This window comes from Anser anser, assembly GCF_964211835.1.
Source record: "Anser anser genome assembly, chromosome: 1".
Lineage (NCBI taxonomy): Eukaryota > Metazoa > Chordata > Aves > Anseriformes > Anatidae > Anser > Anser anser.
Window position 1 is genome coordinate 59,478,411 of NC_139720.1, and position 20,015 is coordinate 59,498,425.

The following is a 20,015-nucleotide window of genomic DNA, read 5'->3' on the forward strand; positions in this document are numbered from 1 at the left end:
TCTATTTACTTTAATCTATTAAAAAAGACGGTTTGCCTTATGAAGCTATGAATTTCTACACTGAAGACAGAGTCAGAGTAAAAATAAGAGTGGAATTAGAAAATAAAATAATGGGAGATTAGCTGAGGGAAAGCCAGTTCTGCTTAGAAAGCAGAGAGATTGCAGTCAAACATTCAATGTAATTCTGCATCAGCTGAAGCTTCATAGCTTCTGGGCAAGGCTATTTACTGGCTGAAGCAGTGCTATAGAAAGTGTCAGCACTCATTCAGAAACATTCAGAAAAGATCTATTTGGGAGCAGAAACAGAGATGATCTTGATTTTCCAAGAGGTTTCTGTGTTATGTTAATAAACTCTAAACATCTGTCTTTTCTACATGTTTATGTAAGTACAAATAATTTGATTCTGGAGAAAGCAGAAGCAACAATATGTGGGAAGCTAACAGTCTTTTTAAAATTAAAATAAATGGAAGGGAAGTAACATGGGTTTGTGGACTCTGTTACAGCTCTTTGTTTTAGAAGTTTAAAAACCAAGCAAACAAAAAACCGCAAAAGCATATCTACACAATCCCCCCTCCCTAACCCCAAATGCATTTAAAATCTGGGCTGCAGCCAAAATACTTTTACATGTATCAGAAACAATTTACTGTGTCCACATCCACCAATTAATTATTTTCTTTGCAAATTTCCTCTTGTGTAAATGGATTCACCTTAACTGGAAATTATTCAGTACAGCCAAATAGATAGGAGTGGGATTCAAATCACATTAAAACTTTCTTCTGTGTTTATTTTTTTCTGTTAAAGGTCATGAAATGAATGACATGCAAGGCATTTGTTTGCTTTTTTCAGTAACAAGTCATAAATTTGCACTGTCATAAATTTTAAAATTTCCCATTTTAAAATTTAAAAAACAAAACAAAACAAACACCACCACCACCAACATAGCGGTTGAAAATTAAGTTGCAACAGTGAAACAGTGATGCATTAGGAAGAAAAGGTGCTGATTTGTGTGCTGTGGAATTTGTTTTTAATCTTTCAACTCACAAAAATTAGCATTTTGGTCTTGATTTCACATTGAAATACTTTTCAATCTTTAAAGTTTTATACCTGGCTCTGCTGGTGTGCTGCAGCAGCCAAGTGTACTTCTGAGCAGTACAATATGCTGCAGAAATAAACCAGGGGATATTCTAGAGAAATTTGTTGGAAATGCACGATAGCTTACACAAAAGCAATGTTAATTTTTAATTGTAAGAAAAAGTTCAATAATGAAGCAAGCACTGGCAATAAGAATGCTCTCCCATGTGAACACTTGCTGTCTGTAAATCTATAAAATAAATAATTTGTTCCCCAGCTTACAGCTGATGGCCTATCTTCTCTTTCAAATTCTAGTTCTCAGCTCCCAAAAATCTAACACTTCTGGGACACCTCTGTAGACTCAGTACTAGCTGTCACTGGCCTATAAAAACATGTAATTCCAGTTTCTTGTTTTAATATAGCATTGCTAAGTCCAGTGTTAAAGCCAACTTTCCTCCTAACATCTGCTTAGCAAATTTCTTTACAGGAAAACAAATTCTGACAGAAGTTGCGCAGCTTCCCACATGCTTTGAGGAATCTGCGAAGGCGGGTGTTGCTTTCACAGCATGGGGAACAGATGCCCTGGTTGTATCTGCATTAGTATACTAAAAAGGGCCAGAGCTCCAGTGCTGTCCTGGGATAATTAATGCTGATTAATTTTCAGCATGCTGCCTGGCATGGTTCTGGCGCACACAACGTTTTCCCAGGCAATGCCCAAGCACAGCTGAAGGGATAGCATGTGCCAGGGACCTCTGCCAAGAGGCAGTTACTCTTCTTTGGGGGAGGAAGAGTATTTAGCTGTGAGTCAGACCATGCTGCTTGTCCTTAGGAACAGAAAAAAGGTCTTGGCCCTTATTTACTAATGTAGAAATGACCTCTGAGAGCTAATAAAAATAAAACTTAATAGGCATTAGTGATTGGACTGATGAAATTAAGCATGTCCTAACCGGTTCACTCTAACCCCATTAAATCTCATAATTCGTCCCTGATAATGAAACTATTAATGATAACTTCAGCAGGCTTTCATCCACTGGATTTATTTTAACTGCATGCTTACTGCAGGAGGAGGGAGAAACTGGGTGAAAGCTTTAAAAAAGCAAAAAGACTTACGTGATTTGTCCTGGTGCAACCATTGAACATTTAGCTTTTTTGTGGCAGGTGTTATTTGTTTCACAAATGTCTATCATGCTGCATCCTTTCCCAGGTACAAAGTTTGTATAATGCTCCTTGCATTCACAGTGGGACTACATCAGAGGGATGGAAGAGGAGAGAGAAAAATCAGACATGCACAAACTGTAGGTTTCAGCATACTTTCTGCTACTAGGATTTAAAAAAATGGAGAACTTTCAAAGCCTTAGTTAATCACCTGGTGAGTTCAGTTGCAAGTATAAAGCTTATCCCTATTTATCGAACTCCCTTTGAGGCTTCATCTACTCCAGAAAACTACTGACACTCAGTTAAAGCCCTTTAGATTCAATTCTGTGACCAGAGAACATTTAAAAATCAGTGTGGATAGGTTAAAGCCTCTGCTCCCACAGTCCTCAGCCTCTCAAAAGAAGTGCCAAAGCACATTATTTACTGGTGAGGCGTATCAGCAGTACACACCAGCCCGTGTGTGCCAGCCACGTGCAGCTTGCTGAAAAACCCCCAAGTGGGGAAACTTACATGACCATGAGCTTCAGGACAACCCTGGGTAACTGACTCCCTTTTCTGCTCCTCAGGGTGTCCAGGCAAGACAGGCATGGTCTTTAGAAGTTTTGCTTTCTCAGTGTCAGGAGTACAACACAGAAACTTGAGCCAGTTCCTGACAGCATGAATAATATGCAGTCTTTACATGGTGCCATTCATCAGTAGTTCTTAAAGACCCAAGTTATGCTAACTTTATGTGTTTAGCTGCAGCATCTGTGTAAGGACCCTACTGGTCCTTGCAGTCACAGAAATTTAACTCTGAGAAGCTTCATTTCAGTGCCTCCATTTAGAGGAGACAAATTTGAGCCAAAACATTCCATAAAAAAGACCACACTAATGTCATTCCCATCTTCAGAAGGAAACACACTAGCATGTGTAAATAGAGAAAGAAATGGGGTCCCTCCTGGCCACCTGCAGGGCTTATGCCAAAGCTAGGAGTAGATCTTGGCCTCCCTGAGGCCTGTGCCTGTACCCTCATGGCTTCTTTCTGGAGACAAAGCAATTTCTTTTCCTGGGCAGTTGACAAACGAAACATCTGGAGCACAAGTTCAATACTAACCTTTCCTGGTCCATCATATATGCAAATGGTAGACTGTGCAGGGCAGTTCCCGTATATTGCTTGGCATGGGTCAATGGGTAAGCAGACTTCACCATCCCCTTTGTATCCTTCTTGACAGGTACATTTGTGATGATTTGGTCCAAGGTAAATGCAGTTGGCATTAGGATCACAGACCTTTTTGGAGCATGGGTTGATAGCTTGAAGAAAAAAAAAAAAAGTAAAAGAATTATTGCCCACCACTCTAAAACTGAAGACAAGGATTTGCTCAAGCATCTCTATGTCAAACAAAGGCTGGGTAGACTAAACTTCTCATAACAGCCAAGTCTGAAGTATCGTGGCGACATAAAGACAGAAAGGAGGAATGTGTTTATACTAACCTACTAACATAGCAACTGTTTGCTTTTGTACAGAAATGATCTCTTAACTTGGCAAATTATGTTATAAACAGATTAAAAGATATAATGTGCTCGTTAAAATATTACAACTATTTTCCTGTTCTGTGGTGGATTTTAACTACAGTACGTCAGGTATGTGATATGAAGTCAGTAAAGGCTTTAAGTGTGTGCTAGATCAGTTGGAAACTATTTTTCAATACAATAGGTCTGCTGTTTTCTTTCCGGTAATTAAACAATATAATGTCAACCATTCAGCTGTATGGAAAACTGGCCAGCAAGTTCTTTAGTTGTGTCTTCCACACTGTTGTAGGTTTAGGACTGGACTGGAAGCTCACTGTTTATTTCCAGGAGCTGTTTTTTTTTTCCAAGGCAATGGCATTGTTTGTCCTTGTTCATAATCCAGCAGTGCTTGGAGAACTTTACACACCTTTGTGTCCAGTTTAGGACACAGTCAAGCACATCTTGCAGCTGGAAGGGTGGTACTCACCGTCTTCCCTTCTCCTTGTCCCTTTTGTACCCCTCAGCTGGGACTGAGAGAGTTGGCAATGCTCAGCTTCACTCTCTCAAGCCTTCTCTTTTGTTCCAGTGCAGAATCACACGTGCACGCATTTGTATGCTCAAACTGACCATGAACAATGCCACCTCCTAGCTGAGTTGGGGCAGTCACTGCTATCCTCTGTTACGTACTTAGTTGTGCTGGAGCTGCTTGTCCTCTGCTTACTAGCCAGTCAAAAGTAAAACATACTGGCTTAAGCCAAAGGTGACCCCAGTAGCAAAGGACAGTAGGTAGGGCAGAGGAGCAACATTCATGTGGGCTTACTCAAGAGGTAAGGATGCTAGCATCCTTCTCTGCTGGTTGCTTGTCTATGTTGCCTACTAGTAGAACCTTGCATTCCCTGACGAGTCACTTTCTGATGTCCTGCTCTTGGATGGTGGTCAAGTCTACTCAGAGAGGACTACTACACAGGACCAAGAGATGCCACAGTTAGGACCAAGAGATCCCAAGAGGTGACACAGTATCCATGCGAAAGAACTTCTTCACGATGAGGGTGACGGAGCACTGGAACAGGCTGCCCAGGGAGGTTGTGGAGTCTCCTTCTCTTGAGATATTCAAGGCCTGTCTGGATGCCTACCTGGGCAACCTGCTCTAGGGAACCTGCTTTGGCAGGGGGGTTGGACCCAATGATTTCTCGAGGTCCCTTTCAACCCCTACAATTCTGTGATTCTGTGATCCATGCCATGCCATTCAAGGGGGCTTAATAGGTTTATTCTGGTTGTATGTACTGAAGTTTGTCAGCAGTTGGACTGATGTGAATCTGGAGCACTTTTTAGCTTTTAGCTTCATCTGGAAGGAATCTAGCTTGTGCACCTGACACTGCTTTGAGATATAAACCCAAGAACAGTTAAGTCAGGATGATGGTGAGATTTGTTTCAGAAGAGTTTCATATCTGAACTATAATACTAACAATGTTGTTTCCAAAAAACTCAGGGTACGTTAATACTACTCACGTTCACACTGTGTACCGTCCCTGTGGTAGTTGGGCAGACATGTGCATTGCAGTCTTCTGCCATCCTCATCTGAGATGGTGCATCTTGAGTTTGCAGGGCACCGCAAGGCCTCACATTCAGCTATTGCTGAAGGACAAAGGGTGACAGATTAAGCTGTCTGCATACTCCTGTGCCAGGAGACATTGCGTCTTTCAGTATACCAGCTGGAAGTCCACCTGGTCTGGGGACCATCAGTCCCATTGCTATCATCTTTATTCTGGTGATTTAAAGGGTGACAATGGTTATGGGAGTTCATGGGCAGTGTTTGAGGTTCATTGTATGTCTGATTGCTTAAGTAAGTAACCCAAGACTAATTTTATGGTTGTCCTCACCAATTCTAACTCTATCAGAGCTACTGAATATAACTTATATAGAAAACAGCCTACTTACGCTGATCACAGCTGAGTCCTTGGTATCCAGACAAGCAAGTGCATCTTCCATCCCCTGTAATTCCACTGTTGCACACTCCATGGACACAGTTGCAAACTACATGGAGAGATGGATTAGCTTCAATGAATAAGGATGGTGTTAGGAAAGACATCATTAGTGGTTACCCATAGTAAATAGTGTCCTGGCCAACAGCTGTTAAATATTACAAAGCACAATTTTCAAACCAAGCTTTGATCAGACTTCTTGAATCATAGGTTTCCATTAATGAGAAGATCAAAACTTGCATCTGCATATATCAGCAAATAACAGATACTAATTTTTGCAGTCTGATAATAGCCCCAGGGCCTGAAAATCTTCAGGATGTGTTAAATACCTGACTGACCAGTTGCTATTACCTTAAAGCTTGAAAAATTTAGCATACAATCTTGAGCCAAAATTTAATATAACATGTAAATAATATTTTTTATAACTGTTAACAAATGGATAATAAATTGTTCATTTTTGCTTTAATTCTGTTTGCCTCCCTCTCAAAAGCCTCCAGAAGAGATGACTTTTGTGACTTGTTTTTTCCTAAACAGAATTAATTTAGTTAAAAGGATAGTTAGTCACTGTGTAGGTCTAGATCTGAAGCAGACTTTGGTCCTGTTTGTTCCTATATTCTGTTATTTCAGGTTATAAACCTTGTGACAATACATGCACAAGGCTCTGTGATTCAGAGTCCAGTTTATAATACCCCTTTATAAGTGGTTTTTGAAGCCTTATGTATTCTTAAAAAGCCTTATATTTATAACTGTTTCAATTATGGTAATAGTGCTTTTTATAAATACCTTTTTATAAATACCCTTTTATAAATACCCTGTACAGTTCCTCTTGAAAAAGCCTCTAAGATGTACAAAGTTGTATTGGTGACTTCCTGTTTAAGCTGCAGTGATGGTAGTTTACCGCCTTCCATTTACAAACATATGCTGTGTTCATGCAAATCACCTATCTTAATTAATTTCTAACACTTTACCTATGTTAGTAGTCCTACTATAAAAAGGAGAAACATCTAAGGTATTGTGGAAAAGCAGTCAGTCGCAAATGCATGGTAACTGTAGGTACTTAGAAAACTTGGATAAGCTCAAATATTTGCAAGTTGAGGTGTAAAATGATCCTTAAATTAAAATGTAGTTGGATCCACAGCAGCTGCTTGGAAAATAATTACATTTACAATACTGAATTCATTCAAGTACCCTAATTTCATGAAAACGTCTTACTTGCCTTTCTGTGTATCAACACTGGCATCCAGTGGACGGCTGGTGGAAAAAGAACTTTTAAATCAGCCATGGTGTAGGATTAGTATAGAAAGGCCATCACAGATTATTTAAAGTGGGGCTGTTCATGACTCTTTTTTTAGGAGTAACTTCATGCAGATCTTGAGGGAACAAAAGGATTTTACTTAGAGATAAACAACTATTACTGCTTAAGAAAGCAGGCAATTTTTTGAACTTGTCTAATGCTCATTAGAGTTGAGGAAGGTAAATAAAATACTAGAAATCATTAAGAAACGGGCAAAACAGGAAAATATACAAATGTACACACTTGTGACCTATTTTCATTTTAAGTAGTGCAAATAGCTGGGATCCCTCCCTCAGTGTCCCACTACTCCTAATGGAACTATGGCCAACTAGTGAAATGATCAAAAAAACACCCCACAACTAAATAAAAGCCACCATTTTTCACGGTTTTTACTGAATTGTGGAGCTCCATGGCACACAACATTGTGGAGAACAAGAGCAGAACTAGATTTAGAAACAAGGTATATAATTCCTGGAGGATGGTCCAGTGGAAGCCATTAATTTCAATATCACATGGGTATTTCATGCCTTAATACAGATGTTCTAATTAGCAGATGAATTTAAAAGCCATACCAAGAAACCATAAGCCACTATAAATTATGCATTAATATGTTGCCGTCCAATATTTTGTAAGCACCATAACAACCTCCTGTGTTTAGATCAAGTAAATGAAAATCCATCATTTAGGATGAAAACTGGGTAACAGGATAACAGGGAGGCATACTGCAGGAATACAAAAATAATTCCAATCCCTAATTTATTTGACTGTTGGCTAAAACAAAGATATTTAAGATAAGATTAAGACATTTTTGTAATGCTACACTGACAGTGTTCTCTGCGTTACTCTGAGTTGAATCCAGCCCCTCTGAATGAGGAATTGAGTAGCTGCCTATTTTCTTTCCCTGTTGTATTTCTTGAAGCAGAGAGCAGCTCCTGGTGGGAAACTTTAAATGCCCTGCCTGTTTCACTGTGACATCTTAGTGTCTGAATACAGCTTGCACTCACCTGCTTTTCCCCACTTCAACACAGAAAGCTTAAACTTACCTGATGTGCATTGAGGACCAAATAAATTCTCCTCAGCACATTTTTCACAGGCTGTCCCACCAAATCCTTCCTGTGAATTACAGAATGGAAATAAAAACTTAAATCTCTCATCTGTATACAGATAGACAGATAAACGGTTAGTAGCCTGGAAGCAACATCTTTAGCTTCCAAAAAACCCTCAAAGCACACCACCACCAAGGAAAAAAAAAAAAAAAGATCAGTCAGCAAATCAGAAATGACCACTGAGATTTAGGAAATGTTCTTTTGAATAATTTTTTCTCTGCTTTTTCTTTTTCTTTTTTTTTTTTTTAAATTTTTAACTTTACACTTGAAATCAAATCATGTTTTGAATATCAAGTTAACAATAGAGAATGATAATCAAGCCTAAGGACCAAATCATTTCTGTAATTGTTAGGTTGTATTTCCTGACTATTTCTTATCCTGTCAACTTTTCACATGTTGCCAAAGGATATGCTTTTGATGTAATGGAAAGATTAACCAATAGAGGAGGAGGTAAAAAAAGATTTGTGTTTTCTTTTTTTTAATCTTTTTGACAGAAGTTATTAAACAGTGCACGTTGCACTCTCAGAGAAACATTATGTTGAGAGTATAGTCCCAAAGATAATTCTTTCTAATTAGGGCAAAAAGTCATAAGTAGCAGCACACACTAAAAAATAGAACTCAAACCTCATGTTTCAAGAAAACAAAATGTATGAACCCTTTAATAATTTCACCAGAATATGCCTAAGTCTGTAGAAATAATACTATGAATTTTAGTGCAAACCAAGCAAAAATTGAACTCCAAGCAAGCCACCTCTGCTATTTCTGAAATACTCTCCTTTCATGTATGCAATGTAGTATGTATTATTTTATGTAATAATATTTATTATTATTCCTTACTGGCATTTATATGCTGATGTTATGTTTTTTTCCTTTACGAAAAAGGCTGTACCTGACAAATGCACGTTCCATCCCCTTTTATGCCCTCAGAGCAGCGTCCTCTCCCGTTGCAGGGTGATGCAGCTCCTCCTGGACATGCTGGAAATGACGACATATAAGTGATCAGTCACCTTGCTCTGACCCTTCTGCCCCACTTGAATGTTTGGGTGAGGACCTTGGAGGCTGCAGGGCTTTGGGCCAGGCAGGGTGATCAGGTGATGGCTGCTGTTTTGCATCTGCCCAAATCTCCTCACTAGAACCTTGGCTTCACCAGAGACCATCACCACTCTCTAGTATGGAAAGTTTAAGCTAGTTCTGTAATCAAGGGATTGCACAAAAATAGATTTCTTATTCTAAAGTACAGCACTGATTTAGTCTCTGCTGATTCACCTCTGTCGTCCTCTAAACTGTTAGCTTGTTTAATAGAAGTGACGTCTGTGTGACCACTTCTTTTGTAGGTTAATACAACTGATTGATTGAGAACTTGCTGTCAGGATCATATTTGATGGTAAGTTAGGGTTTAAATAAGCCTTGCTGTGTCATGTGTCCCGTCCTCCCCTCCTCTCTCCACCCCCCCCCCCCCTCCAATTACATTTGATGTGTCTGGAAAGTTCATCCCTGGTACCTCCCATAAGACTGTGATGTTTGATTCAAATCCCCCTGGAAATTGAAATATGGATATCTCATGACCCGTTTCTCTCTTATGGGCTGTGGTCACTACTAACATTTGGGTGCTAAAGATGTGGTATGTTCTTCAGATCCCCTGATGCTAAAACTGTGATTATAGGTGGTGGTACACCAGGTGAGACAATGTCTGACCACAAACCCCAGCCAGATGGAGGGGATAAGAAACAGTGATTGCATTTCCAAATCAAAGCAGTTTTGGCTAAGATTTTTCAATATCCACATTTTTAATAAGAGATTACCTACAGAAAATGAAGATCAGAGTAGTTTTTAGTCAGATTGTTCTGTCTGCTTTTTCCTTTCATTAGGAATATCCTTATTTTTAAGTCATGCAGCCTCTCTGTGGAAACGATTTATTAACTCCCTTATGTAAGCCCTTCCATCCTCTAAGCTGTCAGCCTAGCTGGAGTTCCCATTAGGTACCATAATCCTGATGCAGGTGGTATCTAAATGTAGGAAACACCTTGTAGGTGCTCTGCTGTATGTTAGTGGTGGATTTATTGGTTATAGAGTCTTGGTTGGTTCTATGTGTGCTGGGGTGGACAGCACTGGATTTATGCTCCCACTGAGGAACGTAATCCAGATTTAGAGTGGTTAAGTGACCCGGAAGTTCATATGAAAATGAATTTGATTTGTGTGGAGTGATGAGCAAATAAGTGGATGTGCATATGCATACAGCTAATTTTAGTGAAGGCTTTGGCTTTATAACACTGTCAATTTTTCTCTGTTTATTTCTTGATGAGTTTGTGAGGTCTGTTGGATTTGAGTAAGCTCCTCAGGAAAAATCAGTACTTTTAAAGGTAAAAATCTGAATCTGGTTCATCTCATAGATGCTGAAACGAAAGTGTTTATTAAGAATTGAGATGAAATAACCAGGAACAAGGGAAAGTGACAGGTACATATACTTTAATCTCTAAAGTAGCTTTTAGTGAATCTTTGGTATGGTGTGACAGGTATATGGATCTTTAGGACTGATGAGGATGCAAACTCTTTAATGTTTGCTGTGGAATGAAAACAATTTCAACTGCACTGATGCTTTTATTAAGTGTGCAAAGATAAAGAAAACTCAAAGTTACTGATGTAAATTCCAGGAAAGTACTCTTCAAAACTGCTGACAAGACAGCATTTTGCTATCGGTATTCATTCCACTTCCCCTTGTCTTCACTACCTCGTCTCCTGTTTTGATACCACCATCAAGGGACAGCTTTATCAGAAGCTTAGCAAATTACCACATTGTTTGACAAGTTTAGTTAGGCAGATAAAGCACTTCCTCTCCTCTCGCTCACGGTGCTGCAGGAGGCAGCACCACGGCTCTGCTCCAGGACACCAGCACGACACGGGGTGACGCTGGCATGGTCACCTGGCCCAGCCTTGGTGTTTGGGAGAATTTGGTTTCTGTTCAGGATGCTTTTCAAAAAGTAGTAAGAAAGAGATATTTCTGCTTAGCTCTTTACAACTATAGGAGTTTGCAGGGCAAATCTTTATGCCTAGCTCATAAAAGCTTAAATCTATCAGCTTTTTTTTTTTTTTTTTTTTTCACAGAGTTTAATTTTGCTTTCTCAAGTGTTTTCAAATGCATCCTCTTCTTGGATTATGTATCTTCTCCAACTCCCTGCAGACTGAAGCACTTGTAAAGATATAGTTTGAACCATATCATTTGATAGAATTTGGTGTATTATCTTTCCTCTTGACCTTTTGTTTTAAACTTTTTTATTCTTTGTTCTTGCAATGCTTTCCCCTCAGTTGCCCATACTGTGCACATTTGGGTTTGTACACAGGCTTTTGATCGGAGTCATGCAAATATGTGCCCAGTGTGGCAACATGAGATGTGGTAGGGGTAGCTCACACTGGAGCTCATCGCTGACACACGTTGGCCATACAAGCTCTGCCAGCTTTGGCTTTTGCAGTTGGATGAGATGGAGAGAAATTAGCTGTCTCTATAAAACTATATTCTTGCTGGCCTGGTGGTGCCACTTAAGGTTCTGAAAAGGCAGGTGCACAGTGATAGTGTTAGAAAGCTGTGCTCTTTTCCCCTCTGCTTTTCCGTTTTATCCTGATGTCTGTTTACATAAGGATGTCTGATTTGCTCAGGGCACTTAGTAGGTAGGGAAACAGACGAAACATTTTTCATTCATGCCATGTGTTACAGTAAGTGCTATCGTTTAAGGAAATCAAAGCAGTATTTAAGACCTAATTCTGTCATTGCCATCAGATATTAAAGGTGAAGTAAACTCCTAGTCAGGATTTTTTTTTCCAGTCTCAGGAAGGACAGGTTTTCCTCCAAACATTTCAAGGCATGCTGTATGGTCTTAGAGAGATTGTGATAATGCAGAGAGCTATTTTCTTCCTCCAAATGACAGCAGAAACAATGCTGAGACCTTGATTTTTAGAGGTGTTGCTTTCTGAGGGGGCCTCCTTGCAGCCTCTGTCTGCAGCAGAGCAGAGCTCAGAGCCCTCTCTGCAAATACCCATACACCTCGTGTGGTCTCATGGAGCACCCTGAAGTATGGGTTGGTTGAATGTAGAAATGTTTTTCTCTTTCTGGGCATTTAGGCTACATATGGTGGGAAAAGAGTAAATTACTACACAAGTGGCTATCTTCAGAGAAATACTGCATTGATCACCACACTCCTATTTTTTCTATAAAAGTACATGTTGGTTGGATTTTGATTTTTTGTTGTTGTTAGTTTTTTTTTCTTTTTCTTTAGTAGATAGATGTCTTGCATTTAAACCAGAGCTTAGGCCATACTAAAATTATTTGTTTATCTATTTTGTGGACAAAAGGACTTCACAGATATTGAACCAGACCTTGGCTCCTTGAACTAAAGGAGGAAATGCTCTGTCTGGGCAGGGAAACATCCTTTAAAGGTTTTGATGACTGCATCAGTAGCCTGAAATTTGGTGTACTTGTGGAGATGCTGAAATAATTTTCCTGAGGAAGAGGCATCTGGAGGAGACGTACTCCTCGTTGTTGCTACTTGAGTAATGGCCTTGAACATTCACTGGCTTCAAAAAACAAACAAACAAAAAACCCTGAAAGAAAAGACCCTCCTAGAGTAAGAAAGTAAAGAGTTAAATAGATTTGGAACTATTTCAGATTCAGAAGAAAGCACTTTTGACCTAAAATAAAAACTTGAAAGTTGCTGTCTGAAAACTTTATTTTTAAAAATCAATTATGGGGATGCTCCCATCTGATAGAACACTGTGTGCCGCAGAGCTGGAAAGCAGCTCTGCAGAAAAGGACCTCGGAGTCCTGGTAGGTGCCAAGTTGAACCTGAGTCAGCAATGTGTGCTTGCTGCTAAGAAGGCTAATGGTATTCTTGACTGCATTAGACAAAATATTGCCAGCACGTTAAGAGAGGTGATCCTTCCCCTCCACTCAGTACAGATGAGGAGTGCTCTGTCCAGTTCTGGGCTCCCCAGGGCATGAGAGACATGGACATACTGGAAAGAGTCCAGCGGAGGGCCACCAAAATGATCAAGGGACTTGAGCAGCTCTCCTATGAAGAGAGGCTGAGAGAGCTGGAGCTGTTTAATCTGGAGAACAGGAGGTTTGGGGGGAATCTTATCAACATGTGAAAGTACTTGAAGGAAGGGTGCAAAAAGGACAGAGCCATGCTATTCTCAGTGGTGCCCAGTGCAAGGACAAGAGGTAAAGGGCACAAATTAGAACACAGGAGGTTCTGTCTGAACATCAGGAAGCACTTCTTTACCGTGTGGGTGATGGAGCATTGGCCCAGGTTGCCCAGAGAAGTTGTGGGGTCTCCCTGCTTGGAGATCTTCAAAAGATGCCTGAACATGGTCTTGGTCAACCAGATCTGGGTGGCCCTGGTTGAACAGGGATTTTGACCAGATGGTCTCCAGAAGGCCCTTCCAACCTTAACCATTCTGTGATTCTGTGAAAAGTCATTTTGCAGCCATTGACTGAAATGATTTGTTCTGAAAATCTCAAAATCTAGGGGATCCCTGGGTTTTTGGAAATTTTCCATGATTTTTTATTCTTTGGTGAATCTTTGGATATGTATATTCTCCAAATTGTCCAAGTTTTGGCTAACCAGTGCTGTTTATTTCTACTCCTGTAATAAACTCTGAGGAGCAAAATTCTCATGGAAATAGTTTCTGAAAGCAAGAAAATCACTGCTTTACTTCTATTCAAATTACGTCCAAAAGGAGCTTACCCATGCAGTCTGGGCCCCAGTGTCCCTGGCAGCACTCAGGTTGTTCAAATTCCTTCATACAAGCATGTCGGCATCCAGGAAAAGAAAGTGTGTGTGTTTTAATTTCTAGATAATACCTAAGGAAAATAAATTGGAGCTGCATTAAAGCATTTAAATGCCTTCTGTGGTGAAAAATAAAATTCCTAATTTCCTTTTCCTCCTTCAGTGTTGGAGAAGGGCACTTCAAGCTTAGTTGTACGGATTTTGACTTTTTTTTTCTTCATTAAAATATACACTGTATATCAAAGGCTTAAAAATAACCTCATTACATTCTTTTTGCAAAGTATATATTTTTTTTTTTCACTTCTGCAACCTTAACACAACAATTTAATCCAAGTTTTGGCTTGAAATAGCATTTGAAAAATTATTTAATATCAAGGTTCTTTTAAATGCTAAGTAAGCATACTTAAATGCTAAGTAAGCAATAAGTTTTTTTTTTTTTCTTAATTGAAATTCAGGCAAATTTTCAGATTTCTTTTGAGATATTTTCCTGCCCTGTCTAGCCCCACACACCCAGTCTGGCAGTTTGAAAATTCTATTGTTTATACGCTCTCATTCATTTCAAGCATGCAGAATAAATAAGGAAGCCATTTTATGATACCACTCAAAGCAAAATCTCATAGGCCATCGATACCAATGTTTATTTTCCTCTTATGTCATTTACTGTTTAACTTTAGACATAAAGTGCTCTAAGTGACACTTGAATTCTGGAGCAGGTGAAATCAATAAATGCTGGCTGTAAATAACATTTAAATTTTCCTTAAGAAAACTGCATAGAAGTGATAATTTGTGATACAAATTAATATCTTGTAATTCACAGAGAGCAACATTCATGGTAAAAAGCTCAGACAGAAGAAATACCTGCAGTCTGGTATTCCAGTCCCATTGGTGATTTTGGTGTAGCCAGCAGGGCACTGGGTTTCGAGGTTTAAAGAGCAAGGTACACATTCAGTTTTCATTCGAATGAGCAGCTTTTGATCACATCGCTTCTTCATCTGTAATGGGAAAAGATTCATTAAAAAGAAGGGATAGACCCCTGAATTGATATAACTCTGCCCCCAGTGGCTTTGCTGACAAATGACAAATTGAGCTCAGGCTTTACTCTCACCCCCAGCCACAAGCTCTGTCCTGCTCAGCAGTTACAAACCCCTGCTCTGGGGCTCAACTTGGTAGCATACCACATACTAGGGCTTTCCAGTAGTATTCTCTGCATGAAATACACTCAATATGTTCATGCAGGACAAACCCGATTAAGTGTAGCATTTCTATTAAGAACACTTTATCCAAAAAATGCTAAGTCCAGCAGACTTAAAATGGAGGTTACTGAGATAGCATCAGCCTACGGAGTGTTAATTCTGAAACTGCCTCGCCATCCCAAAGCAGGATGGAGACAAACAAGCGCTGGCAAGTGCCTTCTTCATCCAGCAGTAAAACCAAACATTAGGTGTGGAGGAAGTTGCTTGTGGCTCTGTGCACGCCGAGCATGGCACAAGCCTTTGTTCCTCGCAAAAGGCGGGTTTTGTATTATCAGCACTGCTGTATTGAAATGGGGGATTATGGCTGGTATTTTCAAATAGACATAAAATAATGTTGCCCAGCTTTCCTTTGAAATCTGGTAGAAGATACGGGCCTGACCCTCCTCTTCCCCCACCTGGAGAAAGCCACAAACAGCCTGGCTTAGGAAATCTGGCCATAGCCCTCCAGCTCAAATGCCAAGGGCTCCTGCTGCTTGCTGTGGAGTTTTGAGAATGCAAATCTGACAAATGAATTGAGAAGGTGGCAAAAAGGGGAAAAAAATAAGATTTAGGGCAGTGTCACAGTTTTGGCACCGTATTTTGCGGTGTAGAAATTAGATTTTTTTAAAACATCTATTTAACAAAAATGTCTCTGCTTCCTGCTACTAAAACAGTCCATCTATTTTAAAGCAAAAGTGTTTGCTGAACTCCACTTAATGCTGGTTTCCTCTTCTATCTTCCTGGTGAGTACTTCTAGAAGCAAGTTCATAATTCACAAGTGAAGAGAAGTGATGTAATGCAAAATACAGTCTTTAAAAGCCAACAAAAATAATAGATGAAACTATCATTGCAGGAGAGGAAGTATTGTAAAGTGCTTAATTTTCTAGTCCAAGATAACCATTTGCCCACTGATGTCTGTGTATGGACCATTTAGGTGGTCTCAACTCACTGAAGCAATATTGACTGTGACAGACTTCCTATCTGATACAGCAGGATTGAAGTGAACTCTCTGAATGGCATTTCAATTAAGTAGCAAGCAGTCAATTAAGACAATGTCTGAACTACTGCCAGTCTGACAGGAGGAAATGCTTAAAAGTTTATTTTCAAAAGCTGTACCTGCCTGCTGCATATGTGTGCATGCTCATGTGTATGTATGTATGCAGGGACCGGTTACAGCAGCATCATCCATTTAGAAATATTTAGATATGTTAATAGTAGGCTGTGGAGGTTAGAGGTAGCTTTACAGATTATAAAACTAGGACAATTGTGCCAGAGGAGTATAATACAGGATACTGGAGGATCTTGGATGAAATTTTGTTTGAGCAAGTGACCTCTTAAAAAGCATTCATTTGATTTGGAAATGGTTGGTCAATTTGTGGAGAAGCAAAACGCGGTATGTTGTTTCTGTCACAATTCAGCTGTGAGTGGTTTGCTTCAGCCTCCTGCCAGTGCTCTTCTGTAGTTTGCATGACAAGTAGCAAACTGTTCTGTTACCAGGTTTACTACTCCCTTCCTATAAATACATAGCTGAAGATCAAAGTACATGTTCTTTGTGCACCTAAGTAAATAGCATTGCTTGAATTCCCCGCTATGACTCTGGTTTCCCAATTCTTGAGTCATTTCCCCAGCTTTCCTCCAGATCCTTCTCAGTTTTCCAGCAGCCGTTCTGGGTAGGGAATGTCAGACCCAGTCTGGCTGGGCAATGCCAGTGTATGTGAATTGGGCTTGTGCTCTCCCCCTGCAAGGTGGTCTCTGTCCCCCACCTCAGCAGACTGACCACTAACCCTTTGTGCAGCAGCACCTCAGCAGATCTTTGGGTCATTTTCTATGCAGAGTCTATCCCAAATCATCACTTCCAATGTCAGAGCCCACTGCATTGTGGTTGTGTTGCTGATGTGATAGCCTCCAGTATTTCTGCCCAGGAATTTCCAAACAAAATAAGTGCACATGAACACTTGTGCTGTCCAGGCCTAGATGTGGACCTTCTGTGTGCATGTGGGATGTGCGCTGTTGCAGAAGCTTACAGTTGCCCTTGGTGGGTACACTGGTTCCAAAGGTAGGATTTCTACATGTGCTGTAGCCTCCTAGTCTGACATGAAGCCTTCATCCCAGCAGCTTCTCCTCTTTGCTGGTTATCCTTCCTTCAGTGTTTGTGACAGCAGCACGTTTCAGTAACGGGGATAGTGAGGATGTGTCCCAGATGCTGACAAGGAGATTAAGTTACATGAGCTCTGAGGGACTCTGCTTGATTATGATTGCCCAGTTGTAAGTACATTTCGAGAGCTATTTAGTTGTCAGTTTTTGGTCTTTACGAATGTATTGTTGAAAACTGATTTGGGCAACTTTCAAATGAGGTGGAGTTATATTTGGGTGATGAAGCCTCTTCCTGTAGTGCAGATACTTTTCAGGCATCGTTGAGATAAAAATGAGACCCTTTTCCAGATTTTCCACACGTGGGTGTAATGCAGATACAGCCAGAGTAAACAACAGGCAAAGCCACAGCAAGCAGTGCCATGCCAGGTGAACTGAGCAGTCTGCCTGTCCTCTTGGCAGGACCCAGCAGTGCTGGGCTGAGCTGGCTCTTTGGGCTTCAGGTCCAAAGTGTCTCCCACAAACTCAGCTAGAGCATCTCTGCACCTTGCTTCCCATCCAAAACTGCATCATGAGGCAGCAACATGAGGGGACCTGAGCACTTCAACCTGTTCAAAATCCCAGTGCTCGGGACCAGTGCAGCCACCAAAGAGCCCATCCTTAACGAGAAATTCCTTGTGCACCAGAGCAAGAAACAACACCACATATACGTGCAGTCTGGGGACCTTAATTCCTATAAATATTTCCACTGAGGCAAATCAGTACCATTAATGCTGAAGAATCATCATAAATTCAGAGCATTGTCTGATTTTTCCATTTCTTTAACCAAGTCGACTGTTTAAGCCCTGCTCCTCGCAGGTGCCTGGGGAAGCCATCACAAGTCTGAGGCTGTACGGTTCAGACTTGAAAAGCTGTTGATTGGAGCGGCTGAAATGATCTCACTGCAGCAGTTTTCATCAAAAAAGGCATCCCACAAAATTTTAGTTTTGGAACAAGAAAATTCAAAGAGATTTTATGGAAGATAAATTTTAAATAAAAGTAGGTTGTATACATTTTCCCTCCCACCAGCTATAAAAGCTATTTTAAAATGGCAGGGTTATTTCCACTTTCTCCCATTTCCTCCTTTTCTCTTTTTGCCATTAGGGAAATTGGAAGAAAGGTGATTTGTCAGTGGCTCTTTCTGAGAGATGGAATAACATGTTTCCCAGTACTTGTTTGTACTTGACAAAGTATTTTTCCATTAAAAAAAAACAAAAATGAGTGGCTTCCTTTTTTTTTTTATTTTTATTTTTTTCAGTTTCTCCCTGTCCTCTTGTTTCCTGTTCTACATGTGTTTTTTCTCCAGAACACAGTCATTTAAAGCATCATGTTGTGAGGCAGTTTAAATTAGTACATATTTATCTCATGGACAAAATCCTGGGTTGGATTTGTAAAACAACTCTTTCTGCCTCCCTACAAGGGTGGTGAAAACAGATTTCATGAAATTCCCCAGATGCATAGGATTTGTATGTGATACATACACTAGTTTCACAAAACTCTACAAATATTTTACATAGGTTTATAACTTCACAAAATTACTTTCAATGGTTGGATTCCCTAGTTTTTTTCCCTATATCTCTGAAATAGTATTCCTTCCTTCTGGTTAGTAGAGCAGATATTCACAATGACAAATTTTCTGCTTTCATCTTCTGACTTATCAGAAATTCAAATGGTTTTCTTTTGTTGCTTTTGATGAATGTCAGCTACAGTCTTTTTTTTGTCAGGTTTACCATTTTTAGAGGCTTTTTCAGCATATTTGGCACATCCTTTGAGTCAAAATCTCAGCCAGACAAAACAGATACATTTATCTTATTTCAGAGGACTGAATTATATAGCTATTGGTTTGTAATTCAGTGCCACATGGCATCAGTGACTGTTAAAGGTTTTTTTTTCTTCTGTAAGGTACCGTATCTGTTAACAATTCTCTCGATAACAGTGAACGAACCGCCACTCCTATAGTGTAATAGAGACACATAATAAATCATTATTTGAATAAAAAGCTGCTTCTTACCTGATCTGGGACTTTCGATGTCAAACACAGTTTCATTGCAAGCAAAAAAGCCAAAAAGTATAAAACAAATGGATTTTTTTCCATCATGAAGAATTTGATTTTTTTTTTTCTCAGAGCTCTTCAGACATGAGTACTAAAATTATGACCAAAAGTGATTGTTAGAGTTGCTATTCCTTCGGGATTCTTAGGCAAGTAGTTTAAAACGACACTTGTCTTCCTGAAGGAAAATGAGTAAAAGCGAGAGCATGGGAAGCCTCCCTGCAAACAGGAAAAATTCCAAAACTCAGGGTCTATGCTGAAAGTGTTCACTGCAAAGCTGAATAAACCCTTCCTAACTGAATGACAGGATATCCTGACAGGGCTATGTTCATTTATCCCTCTCTCTGAAGCTGTTGACGGTACAAAACCAAGGACGTTTAACTGTTATGACAGAAGATGTTTTCTTCTTTTAGGTGGGCAAGAAGAGAGGACTGGAGCAACTGCTGTGCTTGTTATCATTCCATTTTTCAACTGATCTTAGGCAGAGCAAAGGCTCTCTGGAAGATGTCTTATCAACCCTAATGATGCAAGTGTTGGTCCCCTGACTGTAGTTTAGGGAGAAATCCTGACTTTATCTCAGGAGGCCAAAATAACGTTTTCCAGCTTTGGTTATCTGGATAAAAAAAGGGGGGTGGGGGGTGATTTTTAAAATTCTTTTTGCCTTTTTGGTGAATCATCTTGTCTTATTTCCTGATTTCGTGGAACTATCAGAAGAAAATTAACTTAG

The 20,015-nt window shown here is 39.9% G+C and overlaps 1 protein-coding gene across 2 annotated transcripts in view; it reads right to left on the reverse strand.

The window, feature by feature from the left end:
* Positions 1–19,632, reverse strand: part of STAB2 (stabilin 2) — a 91,507-nt gene extending 71,875 nt beyond the window's left edge. The window contains exons 1-9 of one of the 2 annotated variants that reach the window (XM_083812325.1): positions 19,250–19,632; positions 14,735–14,868; positions 13,835–13,950; positions 8,986–9,071; positions 8,034–8,103; positions 5,653–5,748; positions 5,224–5,349; positions 3,320–3,516; positions 2,182–2,315 (exon numbers count right to left, since the gene is read on the reverse strand). In XM_083812325.1, the coding sequence (XP_083668451.1) occupies positions 2,182–2,315; positions 3,320–3,516; positions 5,224–5,349; positions 5,653–5,748; positions 8,034–8,103; positions 8,986–9,071; positions 13,835–13,950; positions 14,735–14,868; positions 19,250–19,336 (1,046 nt within the window). In that variant the 5' untranslated portion in view covers positions 19,337–19,632. The remainder of the gene's footprint in view (positions 1–2,181; positions 2,316–3,319; positions 3,517–5,223; positions 5,350–5,652; positions 5,749–8,033; positions 8,104–8,985; positions 9,072–13,834; positions 13,951–14,734; positions 14,869–19,249) is intronic. The other variant, XM_083812324.1, reaches the window with a different exon arrangement.
* Between the last annotated feature and the right edge of the window lie 383 nt (positions 19,633–20,015).